Raw genomic sequence first — 14,424 nt, forward strand, 5'->3', positions numbered from 1 at the left:
TAAATAGGTAAATATCACATAGAAGACTGTAAATTTTGTTGGGCAGTATTCCTCCCAAATCATTATTTGGGTCATTAGTTAGAAAACTTATTTTCATTTTATGTTTTTAAGTTAAAGAGCCAGATATTTTTTTTCCTTATTTAAAATTTGACCCACTCTTATATGGATTGTCTTTAAGTTGCCGTTTTTTTTTTTTCATTGATTGTATTTTTGGACAACAGTTACATTAATATCAACATCTACAAAGGGGGCTGATAAACCAATCTAGAATTTTCCTTCTCCATATGCAGCATTAAAGAGATGAACCTTAATATACCAACTCTTTCATCTGGTCTTAGGGTTTCAATGAAATCTTGTTGTCTAAGTGGAAAGAACGGCATTAAGTAAGTAGTATTCTTCAACATGACCTGATATTTCAAGCATTTTTCATTTTAAATGTTTTTGTCTCCCACAGGCCAAAAACAGGGAACTACTCAAACAGGTCGCAGCATTGTCAAAGGGTAAAAAGTTTGACAAAAGTGGAAGCATACTAACATCTCCTTGAGAAAATAGTTATTCATGCAGTGTTTCTGCTGAAAATGTAAATTTGAGAAAAGTTCTGTGAAGCCCTTAAATTCTGTGTAGTGGAGAAATATTTTTGCACACCAGATGAATTGGCGTGTTTCCTATTCACTTTTATAACTGATATACAGCATTTTTTAAGTTGTAAAACATTCAAATAAAACTTCAACTGGCTTGAAGTTAATTTTTAATGATTTGATATCCAGGAACTTTTTTGCCAGCAATAGTATTAAACACTTGTAAAGGAGTGCATGAGTCGTGCCCTTTATAAAATGCAACATGCAATAATAGAGTGGATGATGGTGTTCAGAAGTCAGAGCAGCAGGGCTTTCGGTTTGTTTTGGTTTTGTTTTTACACTATGCTGATTTCAGATAAACAGTTTTCAATTTAGAAATACAAAAGCTTTTAAACAAGGAAAATGGTAAACACTGGTTTTTTTTGGTAATTGTGTTTTTACTTTGCATCAACATGAATTTAGGAGAAAATCATGGTGCTTTTATTAAATGAACTTCAGAGTATATGTAAATATGTTTTTAAAAGTTACATCATTAACATTAGTTAGTAAACTAGTATTTTCATTATTGGTATAGGAATTAATGTTTATTGTACAGTATCCAAGGTAAAATGTGTTCTGTTTTGTACAAACTACTGTAGATTTTTACTTACAAGTGCCTTTTTGCCACCTAATGTTTTTATTTATAGGAATGCCAATCTTTTGTACATACAGTTTGTTTTAAAATCATGTTTAATAAATGTTTGTATATAAATGCATATGTACAGAAGCCTATTTCAAAAGGAAATCAAAGTTGTTAGTAAAATGTTTGAGATTCCATTAAGAACCGATAATGCATATAGACTCTAGATGATTTTGTGGTTTGTTTCTGTGTGATATGAGAAGCTGTTGGTCACTGAATTCATTGAATTATGTAAAAATACTTCCCCAAAGATTTAATTTTAAATCATTTCTGATAGAGTAATTTTATTTTTTATGTCATACGGCTTCATGTTCATATTTCGTGAGTTACATGTTCTTTATTTTTTCTTTTATAAAAGTTTTTAAAAATTTATAATTTTTCTGCAGTGGTCCATATATCTGCTTTCCTTATAATATGTGGTTATCTAAGTTAATATTTATGTACACCATATTTGATTTGTAAGTTTAAAGCAAACCTGGAAAAATTTAAATAAATCAATCCATGAGTATCTTTGAATAAATTGGAATCTACTGTAAGATACAGGCACTATTTATAAGAAAATTATATCAGAGTCTTTAAAATTGTCTATAAAAGGTTAAGTAGGTTGGGATAGGTTATGTAAAGTTATTGACTAATTATTTTCTGATCCATTGGTTTTCAGCCTTTAATGCAATTGATCTCCTTAGTAAATGCAAGTTCAGGCTTTCAATTCAATTGTGAAGCATCAGGCAATGCTAGATATACTGTATAGAGTGGGAGAGAGTTCCTTCTCTTGGGAATTTATGGGCAAGGATTAAATTTAAGTAAACTTAATAAATTTATTAGTTTTTAAGTTGTTTATATAAACTGATTATAAATGTCAGGTCAAAGATCATCTTTTCTCAGAACACAGGATGGTTATAATAATTGTTTTTAACATAACCAATGTTTCAGATGATTCCTGCAGTTTTTCATTATATGTTGATATCAAATAATTCTTTGTCCAATTTGAAAACATTATCTAGGGTAATTTTGAAGTAATATAGCAAAAGATTGAATCAATCAGACTTGACTTGGAAAAATTAAACCAGTTTATTTTTATGAGCTCTTCATGCAATAATCTTCCTAAATTTAGTACTCTCAACAATGATAGATAATGCCTTCTTAACACAGATTTTAATGTTTGCAGGATTTGCTAAATTCATAAGGTAGTCATTACCTTTCTTTGAAATTAATACTTTTATATTCTGGTTTCATAGCCAATAATCAATCCACAGTGCTCATTATAGTTTTAAAATAAACTATGTAATAGTTCTTATAACATGTTGGAGCTGCTACTAAAAACCAAGGTGCCCCTTCCCCTTTTTTAGAAAACAGATTAAAAATTGAAGACTCAGTTTCAATCATTAAGTTTTGTAAATTCTAAGTATAAAACTTTTTAGGGGCTTCACAGTATTTAGTCCTAATTAAATGCCCTCTCATTATTCCATGACCTTATTTTATAACTTAATTTTTTTGCAATTGTATAAACTAGTAATTGAGTCCCAGTCCTGGATTTGTAGTGTATTGACATAATGAGCTGATATTTAAATGTGGACCTGTAAGGAGATACTATGGTGTGCCGTATTGTGCTTTTTAGCCTGTTTTCAACTATTAATTAGCATTTACCAGTGAGGGCCATTTTGGCCCAGGTTATTTATGTATTAATAGCCTGTGAATATTGCAGTTCTTTTTAGATTGTATTGGTCTAAATATGCATTCTCTGGTGAACCTGGTAAGCTGTTCACATGTATAGACTATTGAAATACTGTACTTGTACACATCTGACTGTTGACATTTTGTACTTTTTTCTAAATCCAATATTTCACAATAAAAACTTGTCAAAATTTTTTCTACTAGTTTCCTGTTGCTTCTGCAACAAATTCCATAACCTTAGTGGCCTAAAACAGCAAAGGTCAATTCTCTGATAGTTCTGGAGACCAGAAGTCCAAAATCAGTTTTACTAAGCTAATGTCAAAGTTGGCAGAGCTGATTCCTTCTGGAGGCTCTGGGGAGAATCTGCTTTCTTGCCTTTTCCAGCGTTTGGAGCTGCATTCCTTGCATTCTTTAGCTCTTTGCCCCTTCCTCCATCTTCAGAGCTAAAAAAATGTAGCATATTCAAGTGTCTCTAGCTCTGTCATCATATGGTCTTCTCTTTTTGGTCATGGTATCTCCCTCTGTTCCCTCTAATAAGGACATTATTGGACCCACCTGGATGATCAGGAGTCCTCATATCTCAAATTCTTAGTCACATCTGTTGTCACATAAGGTAACCTATTCATAGAGATTAGAACATGGACATTTCAGGAGACCATTACTGAGCCTCTCATAAGCTTCATCTACATTTTCCCCAGTATGAGGCTTTGAAGTTGACAGATTTGAGAGAATTGGCTCAGGCAAACACATTCCGTTTTGCTACATGTTCATTAAGACTGCTTTCATTAGCTATTGAGATATTTCAAAGCAATAATAAAGCAAATCAAGCTAGATGTAGTTTTGATTTTACAAACTTTGGAACATGACTAAAACCATGCTATGTTGTTTGATAAAATGAGTTAAAGACCTGATTTATAGACGTTTATGGTCTGTAGACCTAGACCTTTATAGTCTAGTTGGGGAGACCATATACATGAAAAAGTATCTGGAACTTTGGTATTAGGAAGTGCAATAAGAAGCTGATAGCTTTTAGCAAGGGCATCCTAAGAATTGTGGGAAATGTTAGTCTAAGTCATTGTTTTCTCAAACTTGAGCATGCATCAGTCATAGGGCTGTATGGAGGACCTCATGAGGCACATGTAACTGGGCCTCTGCCCCAATGTCTTGAGTGTATGAGTTTGGAATTGGTCCCAAGAATCTGCATCTCTCAGTTACCAGGTAATGCTAATGCTGATGCTATTGCTTCTGGCCCAGAACACATACTCTGAGAACAAGTGGGATATAAAAAAGGCATGAAAGATTGAAGGGCTAAAGAGTAGAGGCTATTTTGAGAAGAACTGGGGAGTGAACTTGGAAAAATTATTTGGAGCTGTATTTTCAAGGCAGTTTGGGAAGACTACTAGAGTTTTGAAAAGGAAATGATGTTAAGACCAAATACTGAACATGTTGAGAAGAGCACTACAGGCCATTTTCTCCAACTGCTTTATTTTGTAGCCAAGGAAGTGGAGCAGGAAGTGGTAAATGAGTATGGACTTTTATTAATGCCCTGACATTTTCCAAAAAGAATTGAGGTAACTTGGTTCAAATGACTTGTGCCTAGGTAGTTTGCCACACAAAATCAGTATTAAGGAGGTGTGTGTGTAGTCGTCCTCTCAGACATAGCTAAGAGGTTGAGGATGATGAGAATCATCAGTTGGATGTCAGTTGGATAGGACAAGCTTATGGGCTGAGAAAAACTTCCCTTCTAAACAAGGTCTTAGTATATAAGGTACAGAATTTGTTTTTTAATTGACAAGAGGATAGTAGATGACAAGCCCTATGGTTTTTCTCTCATGTTTGGTGCTGCCATGACTGCTTTTGAAATTGTTGTGCTAGTCACCACTTCTCAAGAAAAATGCAATCTGAGAAGTTAAATGATTAGAGTGTTGAAAACTGTATTTTGACTAAAATGATTGATTTTTTTCTAAAATAAGAAAAAACCAACAATTGTAAAGAAACTGGGCCAGAGGAATAAATATATCATTCATAGGGTAAGTGCAGATGGTTTTTAACCATGTGAAAAAATGACCTTACTCGTAATAAAAGAAAATTCAGAAAAATTTAAAAGTGTATGGAGTTAACTATTTGTCACCTGTAGGTTTGGAAAATTCCAAATCTGACAACATACTTTGTTGACACAGTTGTGGGGAAACAGATACTCTTTGACATTTCTAATGGCCATTGCCAAATAGTCCTGTGGAGTTTTAATAAATGGCAGCATTACATATACATTTATACTTTGATCTTACAATCCAATATCTAGGAATTGGTCCCAAACATACTCTTAACAAAAATGCAAAGACATATGCACAACTCAAAATTATTTGGAATAGCAGAAACAGAAAACAGTTGAGATTAAGGGGTTGGTAAAAAATACAAAACAAAACAAAAAACTTTGGGACATCCATATAATGAATCTATTTAGCCATAGAATTGACTCAGCTACTCCACAGTACATTTGTTGAAGTGAGAAAAGCAAAGGAGAAGAAAGTATGTTAAGGGGAGGGCTACACCCACATACATACACAAAAGTATCTGCTTATAGTTTTTAAAAACTGAAAACTCAACCATAATTGTTTAAAAATGGTCACAAATAAGGGGTGAGGGAGAAAATATGTTGGAGGGGACAGTGTTAGAAATTAGAGATCTTTGAACATAATGTTTTATTGATTTGACTTTGGAGTCATTGAGATACTGTTAAAAATTATAAAATAAAACAATCTTTAAATTTATTTTTTTTCTAGTTGAGTATAGTTGACACGATGTTACATTCGTTTCAGGTATATGGCATAGTAATTTGACAAGTTTATGCATTATGCTGTCTATCCTCCCCACAGCTGTAGCTACTGTCTGTCACCATCTAACACTATCGCAATATCATGGACTATATTCCCCATGCTGTACCTTTTAGTTCCATGACTTATTCATTCCATAACTGGAAACCTGTATCCTCTACTTCCATTCACTCATGAAGTAAAAGTCAAAAAAAAAAAAAAAAAGAAAAGAAAAGAAACAGATGTACCTAAGACAGCCAGTTGGTGCCATAACCACACAGAGAACTATTCTAATTGCCATAAAATGCAATAGTTTGTACCTCCTTAGTGGGATATATTCTAACGTTAAAAAAAAGGTTAAAAAAATTGAAAAAAAAAAAAAAAAACCCTGGAAGAATAATCTTATGCTGTTGACAATAATCAGTGTTGGTGGCAGTGTCAATATTGTTATTCTGTAATTATGGTGTGGGATAAAGTTTTGTGGGATAAAGCAAGTGAAAAATTATGTAATATTCTGTTATTTCTATTATTTATATAAATAATATAATATATTACATATATAATATATATAATAATATATAATACATATAAAATATTATAATATATTACATATATTATATATATAATAATATATAATGTTATTTATATAAATAATAGAAATAATATTTCTATTATTTCATTTGTCACTCAGGCCTGGAATTCTTGGCTAAAGAGAAGAGAGGTAAGTTTAGTAAAATCTGTGTCATGCTCTTAATTAGAGTTATCAGTATAAACTCAAGATATTTTCTCTAAGAAAAAAAATGTACATATTTATTGGGAAAAGTATGTACCATCTTATGCCAGATAGTAAGAAAGCTTTCAAAGACTATTTAGTACGCTCTCAAAAAGACTCATAAGGCAATTGGAAGATTGTACAATTTGAATGAACATCAGTATAGGAAATCCTAACTGCAATGCATTGAAACATTGAATATGTTTTAAATACCTGAATTCAAAATGATACTAAATAGACAAATACACCACATGAGAAACAAAGCAGAAACAAAGCACTAATTGCTCACCATTAGAGGATGCTAGTGAGCTAACTCGTTATTTTAAAAATTGGTAAATAAACAGAGAAGAATCAGTATTTCCTATGGTTCTCATACAAACTGTATCTCTGGGTAAGTGAGGAGTAAATGAGGAATACAATTGCTCTGAAAAAGCATTCCCAGCTAATAAGTGAAAAAGGAATGATGAAATTACAATATCTCCATTTTGCAACTTCTAATAAATTGATGGAATAATAAGCATTACCCATGCTTAGGGCAGCTGCTAAAAATACAGAGACGCATTCTTTTTTTTTTTTTAAAGATCTTATTTATTTATTTGACAGACGGAGATCACAAGTAGTCAGAGAAGCAGGCAGAGAGAGGAGAAAGCAGGCTCCCAGCTGAGCAGAGAGCCTGATGCGGGGCTCGATCCCAGAACCCTGGGATCATGACCTGAGCCAAAGGCAGAGGTTTTAACCCACTGAGCCACCCAGGCGCCCCAGAAATGCATTCTTAACACCCCATGCTTTCTGATCGAGGAACATATTGCTACCCATATTTTTTTTCCAGAAAAGAATCAAACCTAGATCTGATCAAACATGTACCAGTTTACAGGAAATAGGACAGAGATCATGATGAATGACACCGAAGGCACGCAATTTGGCATATTGTTTCTTCAGTAAGTTGCAAGGGGAAAAAAGTGACGGAGCAAGAGGGACTTAGGGGATGCCAACCAATCACAACGTATAGACCTGGAATCGAAGAAATTTAAAAACAGAAGAAAAATGTTTTTAATCATTTATGATGCAACTGGAAATTTAAATGCTGTTTCTTTAATGACATTAAGGAATTATTAACTTTTGAATAATGGTGGCATAGCTATGTATAATTTTTTATTGAGATATAATTAGCATATAATGCCAGTATCAGTTATACAACATAATAATTTGATATTTGTATAATTGGCAAATATTTTTAATTGTTTAAGCAGTCCTAGAGACATCTACGAAAATACAATGAAATATCGTGATGTTCGATATTATTCAAAATAATATAGGGCGGAAGGTGGATGGGACTATACATGAAGCAGGACTGGCTGTGAGTGGTTCTTGGAACTGAGGAATCGGTGTACGGCAGTTCTTCACACTCTTCAGTTCAACTTTATGTAAGTTCTCAATGAAAAGTAATATCGCCAACACCATCACCCCTGCCAAATTCTAGCTCACCGTAAAAACACAGGCTCCACTATGGGTGCCTGGGTGACTCAGGTCAAGATCCCTGCTCAGCGGGAAGCCTGCTTTTCCCCTCTCCCTCTGCCTACCACTCTCCCTGCTTGTTCTCTCTCTCCCTGTCAAATAAATAAAATCTTAAAAAAATACACATAGGCTCACTTTAAAAGAAAAAAATAGGGGCAGTACAAAAAAGAGTAGAAATAAAGGGGAAAAAAGACAAGACCATGCACTCACAATTCTACTGAATTCTCTTTTGTACATTTCTTTTGGCATTATTCATGAGTAATGGCTGCTATCACTTCACAATATTATTTTGATTCCTGATTCCACCCTACATACACTTCCTAGATAAGCACATAGAATACTACCTATAAGCTAATGACTCCCAAATCCGTATGCACAGCCTGGATCTCTCCCCTAACTTCCCAGACTATATCTATCCAATGCAGCTTGGCATCTCGTTCAGGTGTCTGAAAAGCCTCTCAAGAATGTAACATGCCCAAATTGTGTGTTCCTGATCTACACTCCTAAGTCCAAACAACCCCCCAGCCAGCTGCTCTTGCTGTCTTCCCACCTCATGGCAACTCGATTCTGGTTGTTCAGCCTAAAAGCCTTGATATCACCTCTGACTTTCCTCTCTCTCACTCCATATCCATTCCTTCAAACTTTTGGTCAGCTTTTAACTTCGAAGTATGTTGAGAATTTGACCATTTTTCATTATCTCCATCCCTACTGGGTGTCTCTGTTGCCCACAGGCCTGTCTCAACAGAGAAGCCGAGAGCGATCTTAGTAAATGATGTCATATTATTGTCAGGTCAGCTATTCGACGGTTCTCAACTGGGTGCTGTTTTGCTTCCTTGGGGACATTTAGCAATGTCTGTAGACATTTTTCATTATCAGGACCGATGGTAAGTGGTGGGGGGTGGGTTGAGTGCCTCTGATGTCAACTAAGTGGAGGTCAGAGATGCTGCTAAACATCCCATAATGCACAGAACACCCCCCCCCCCAGAATTATCCAGCCTGAAATGCCAGTAATGCTGAGGTTGAGAAAACGTGGGCCACTCAAAAGCCTAAAATGGTTTTTGCATCTCTACTCTTACAGTGGTCTAAAAAGATTTGACCTTAACACAAGTCCTTCTGCTACAGTACAGCTTTTATCGCCCACCAGTGAAAGCAGCTGTTACTACTTCTTTAATTCCATGAATTAAATATTAAAGAAGAACTGAAATATACTAAAGATTTTACGGTTTCTACTTAAATAAATTTCTACTCATGACCACTAGGTGGAGCACTTCACTGCTAAATAATACCACAGCGCACTTGAGGAAAGGCGGTGGGAGTCCCTGTGATAAGAGCAAGCATTACTCCTTAACTACCCTTTGTAAGAAGTTTTGTTGTATAGGATAAGAGGCAATTGTTTTTCACAATTCCACCGTACAATTCTTTAATTCAGTCAATGGATTAGCTCACACACACACAAAAGGAGTTTAAAATTGTCTTTAAACAGGCTGTTTTTGAATTTAGAAGTATTATTTTTAAAAGAGTTGCTTAAAATTTGTCTTGAATTTTTGTGCACATTTCTCTTTCTCTTTAAATCCAGTCCCACTTTTGCACTAAGCACAACATATGTTTGGCCCTTCCTCCTCCTAATTCTAAGGGAGTTCCTGCACTCAGTATAAACTAAAGTAACTTCTAAGTCAAAAGACCACCATCTCCTACTAAGCTGTGTCTCTGAGAGGTTTGACAGGGACACGGCAGAGATGGTGTTGGCTATGTCCTGGTCTCCATGCAACGGTGAATGAAGGGCTGGGATTTGGAGTACCCCCGGGGCTGGAATGGTAGGATCTCTACGTCGAGCTGTTACATGTATTGAATGGCTCCAAAATGATCATTTCTTTGTAGATTTTGCTCATTTTTGCACATTTCACGTGACATGGATTTTTCTTTGAAAGGGCGAATAAAGCCTTCCTTCTTCTTTAGTAATGGCACAGCTCTGCCAGGTCTCAGGAACCTATATGAGCTGGGCCATTCCTCTACTGAAAGCTCCTCTTTTTATACTCTCAATTGTCAAGGCAGCAAGAAAAATCATTTCTCCTTTGCCTAGAAAACAACCAACTAAACTGCTAATGGAATCTACATTCTTATTACTTTACATCATTTTCACATTATCTTAAGTTCTTTTCTAAGATAAATTTCATTACTGTAAGTTGATGGTTCAAAAATGGCTGTAGGAATTCAGATACTTATTTTAGAAATCATTCCCAAGTACTTTTTAAAAGGACTGAAAGGCGTTTTATATAATGTTTTCTTTTTATCACCTTGTGATTCCTTGAAACATAATAGCACTGAGCAAATAGGAGCCACATATAAGCCTCTGTTGTCATTGGCTGCCTGCTCCTATGGTTACCAAGATGGGCCCACGATGCCCGATCATCTATGTCAGTGAAGTGGCCTGGTTCCTAGACTATAAATATCTGTGTGGCTGTACAGAGTAAAGGGAGGAAAGGGCATTTGACAGTATTTAGTCTCTCCTTTAAGTAAAGAAATAGGAGGATATTGTGATACAAATTATTTTTAAAATGTAAAGCACTGTATGTTTTGTGTGTTTTTTAAATAACTGTGTTCTCAATCCACATGTCTCAAAGTACCTTTTGGAAGCATTTGCAAAGGAGTGCAAAGCAAACATTTGAATTTGGAATTGGGTGATGAATTCAGCTTGAGCACACAGATCATTTGGGACAGGACATGAGATCGAAAATCACAACTGAGACATGAAGACCTGATAGATAGCAGATTCCAGACTGAGATGGGCCACCCTTGGGGATTTGTGAAAAGGACATAACTGGAAACCCGGGACACAATTCTTAAACCCCTGGCCAACACTGAAGATCTAAAAAGGTTGAGGATAGTACCTAGGAGAAGATTTGTTTGGAGACAGCTGAGCTAAAAGCTTTTCGTCTTAATCCAGGGAAGGGCTTTAGTGTGCAATTCCCCAAAAAGAGGATCCTTAGTGAGTTCACGTGAAGAGCTTGACATGTTCCCTGCCATTGTGGGGACAAAATGGACCTGTGCCTGACTTCCAACACCTGGTAGCCATAGCTGGCTTGACTAGCTTCTCTGACGGCACCAACAAAGGAAATGTTGCTATATCAAGATTAATTTCCATTCTCAGAGATTCTTGGGTCAAGGATGTATGAGTATTTTCAGTTGTGGGAAATGTGATTCAGCCAGCTTGGCGCTGTTCCAAATTTTGCCCAAGAGAGCTGCTTTGGGTGGGTGGAAAAAGCAGTGAGGGGAGTCCTGCAAAGACTCTTCATTGAATAGTCAAAAGAAAAACCTGGGCTTTGAGGACACACCGTGAACCACAGGAAAATACCTTGCCCAGATCGTGGAAAGTAAAATGAAAAGTTCCAGTGACATGGAAGCAGATCTTAAAAGAACTTTAATGAAAGCACCAACTTGGCCACAGCTACCCATCCCATTATAAGAGAAGACATCAGCTCTAAACATTTGCCAGATGCAGAGAGAGACAGACTGTCTTAATAATGATGACACTAAAAACTCCCACTTTGCTTATTGCCCTTGTATCTCCCTTCTTGGATACTGGCTGGGTCAGAAACGCTGGCAGGCTGCAGAAGAGGACACATGCTAAGTAGGGGGAAAGAAGAATCCTGATCTCTCTACTGACTGCAAATGGCTAGCCCACAGCAGTCTGCAGCTGGAGAAGAAAAGACATGTTAACTTTAAAATTGTGAAGTTTTCATGAATATATATAGGTGTGATAGTTGTCTCCAAAATTTAACCCATGAATCACACCTTCCAGTATTCACATCCTTGGGTATTCCTCTCCTACACTGAATATGGGAGGGCTCGGTGTCTCCCTTTAAGGAACAGAATGCAAAGGCAGTAGTTCTTTGCCAGTTTTGGGCCTAAGCCTTAAGAATTTCTGGCAGTTTCCAGGGTTGTGTTCTCAGGGAGTCCTTTCTGTAAGAAGGCTATTTATGCTGCTAAGGAGACCATGTGGAAAGGCCACATGGAAAGGAAAAGTCTGGAGAAGGAAAGCAAGCCAGCTGTTTCACTCAAGTTTAAGGTCAATCTTATTTCATCTCTATCTATACCCAATTCTCCCCAATTACCTTGAATCTCAAATCCTTCATCATGTAATTTCATTTATAAATATTTGAGTGTGTATCTCTTGATGAAAAAGGTTTGAAAAACATAACTCTTAATGCCATTTTCATTAAAAGTTTATAACTTCTTAGTGTGATTAGTATCCGTGTTCAAATTTTCCCAATCATTTTTCACGGGCTAAAATTAAGATCTATATAAGACCCACACAGAATTTTACCAGAGTTGAGCCTGCAAAAGAATATACTCACCAATACTGAGTGGGTCCACCCCACAGAGGTCTTACCAGGCTCAGAACCAGGCGTCGGGTACTGGGGAGGTTGGGAATGAGGCTCAGGGCTGAGAATAAGAAGACTGTTTGAAGGTCTCTAGCCAAGAAAAGAAAATTTGAGTTGAGAACTCAGCCATATCCAATATCGTGTGTAGCTAGGGTGAGAGATAAGAAAGCAGGAAGTGAGGGAGAGTCCACGTTCAGAAAATCTAGCCACTCCCTTCCAGCCACTCTCCCTGTCCTGCTTCTAGGCTATCAGAGCCTGAGAATGAATAAAACAGGAGAGACAAAAGGGACTAGGAAACACACACAGCAGGTGTGGTATGTTAAACATATCAGATACTCTAGATGGGAGAAAGCTGGTGGTTGCCAACATAGCCAAGAGACAATGCCATTTCCAAGGGAAATGGAAGTGCCTGGAAACGGTGCCAACAATGAGGCCTCACTCTGCAGGGTCCAGGAAAGTCTGGGGACCTGAAGGCAGGGTGGGAACAGCTTTATGAAGATAGATTGAAATTTAGGCTATTTGAACCCTTCTCCCATCTTCATAAAACCTGGCACCTCGAGGTTTATTTTCCAGAAAAATTGGAACCAAGGCACTCTGGACTTAATGATGATGGGTATAGCCTGGGGTCAGAGAGGGTCACTTTTCTAGCAATAGCGATTCTATAAAATTCTTCACAACAGATGGTAAGATTTCCATCTGTTTAGCTGGTCTCCCGAATCACGGACAGTCAGTGTATGGCCCTGAGGTAGGAGTTTGGGAGAATTTAGCTCTCTAAAGGAAACAAGCATGATGAGACCTGGGGTGATTATTAATGTTATATATAACGAACCACTACAAAATTTAGTGGCATAAAACATAAACCATTTGTTTTGCAATGATTCTGTGGTCAGGATTTCCGGTATGGTATTCTCTAATAAAACTTAAGTGGTGGTGGTTTCTCTGCTTTTAACACCTCAGAGTCGCAACTGGGAACACTCAAAAATCTGGAGGGACCCAAATGACCATTGACTGGAATCATCTAGAAAGGTCTTCAACCTTGGGTATGGAGCTTAGTGGGATGGTGGGACTGGGCACAACTGGGATTGTCAGCTAGAAGGTCCACATGCAGTCTCCATGTGGACTGAGCTTCCTAACACCATGGTGGACTGGTCCAGCAAAAAAACGACAGAGACTCCCTGGGCATTTATGACCCAGCTTTATAAGTCACATCGTATCACTTCTTCTGTACTTTATTTGTCAAAGCAGTAAAAACTCCCTCAGATCCAAGTGGGCATAGACATAATATCTCAAGAGAAGGAGCATCTAAGACTTTGTTGCTAAGTTTTAAAACCACCATACATAACCATGAAAGCAGTAGGCAAGTAGTCAGTAGCTTTATCAGGGAAATCAAAGTAGAAGCCCAAATTAAAGTCAGACTGAGCCCTGGTTGATAAAGATTATAGCAATAAGAATAATTTCCTAATCCACCTGGTGGTGCCTGAAGCTGCTGCTGCCATTCCTGGCTTGATCAACTCTGGCTCATGAGGTTCAAGGGATGGGCATCTGGGGCCCCAGAGACAAGGATCAGGAAAGGTGCCTGTGGGATGAACCTCTGGAGCCCTATCAAGGGAAGGTTCAGTGTGGACCTTATTTGGACCCTGACTCAGGAAGATAACGGGGAAATTTGAACATTGTTGATACTGAAGGTTTACTGTAATTTTGGGGTATGATCATGATATTATTGTTATGTTAAAATGTCATTGTGTTTAAAAAAAGTCACCTTATTTTTTAACAAATTTTCTAATGTAAATACGGATAAAATAATATGAAGTACTAGATTTACTTCAGAATAACCCATTGAGGAATGGAGAGGCATATGGGAGTATAGATCAAACAAGACTGGCTAAGTAATTACAGAAATGAGTACATGGGGGTTTGTTACACTATTTCCTCTTCTTTTGCATATGGCTGAAAATTTTTGCCCTGAATTTTTTTTTTTTTAATTTACACAGTAGCACATACACATACAAGT

The 14,424-nt window shown here is 36.7% G+C and overlaps 1 protein-coding gene across 14 annotated transcripts in view; it reads left to right on the forward strand.

Annotated features, from left to right (window-relative positions):
• Positions 1 to 12,268, forward strand: part of FAM76B (family with sequence similarity 76 member B) — a 30,283-nt gene extending 18,015 nt beyond the window's left edge. For 3 of the 14 annotated variants that reach the window (XM_004754542.3, XM_004754536.3, XM_045087165.1), the window contains one exon: positions 455 to 5,974. Coding sequence is in view for 9 of the 14 variants with exons in the window: in XM_004754536.3 (XP_004754593.1) it covers positions 455 to 544 (90 nt within the window). In the remaining 5 variants the exon portion in view is untranslated. Of the gene's footprint in view, positions 1 to 338; positions 384 to 454; positions 5,975 to 6,435; positions 6,466 to 7,345 lie in introns of those variants that run through there. The other 11 variants (XM_004754533.3, XM_004754535.3, XR_199604.3 and 8 more) reach the window with 10 other exon arrangements.
• The last annotated feature ends 2,156 nt before the right edge of the window (positions 12,269 to 14,424 follow it).

Source organism: Mustela putorius, unplaced genomic scaffold, assembly GCF_011764305.1.
Source record: "Mustela putorius furo isolate JIRA1106 unplaced genomic scaffold, ASM1176430v1.1 tig00001069_pilon_pilon_pilon, whole genome shotgun sequence".
NCBI classification, from domain to species: domain Eukaryota; kingdom Metazoa; phylum Chordata; class Mammalia; order Carnivora; family Mustelidae; genus Mustela; species Mustela putorius.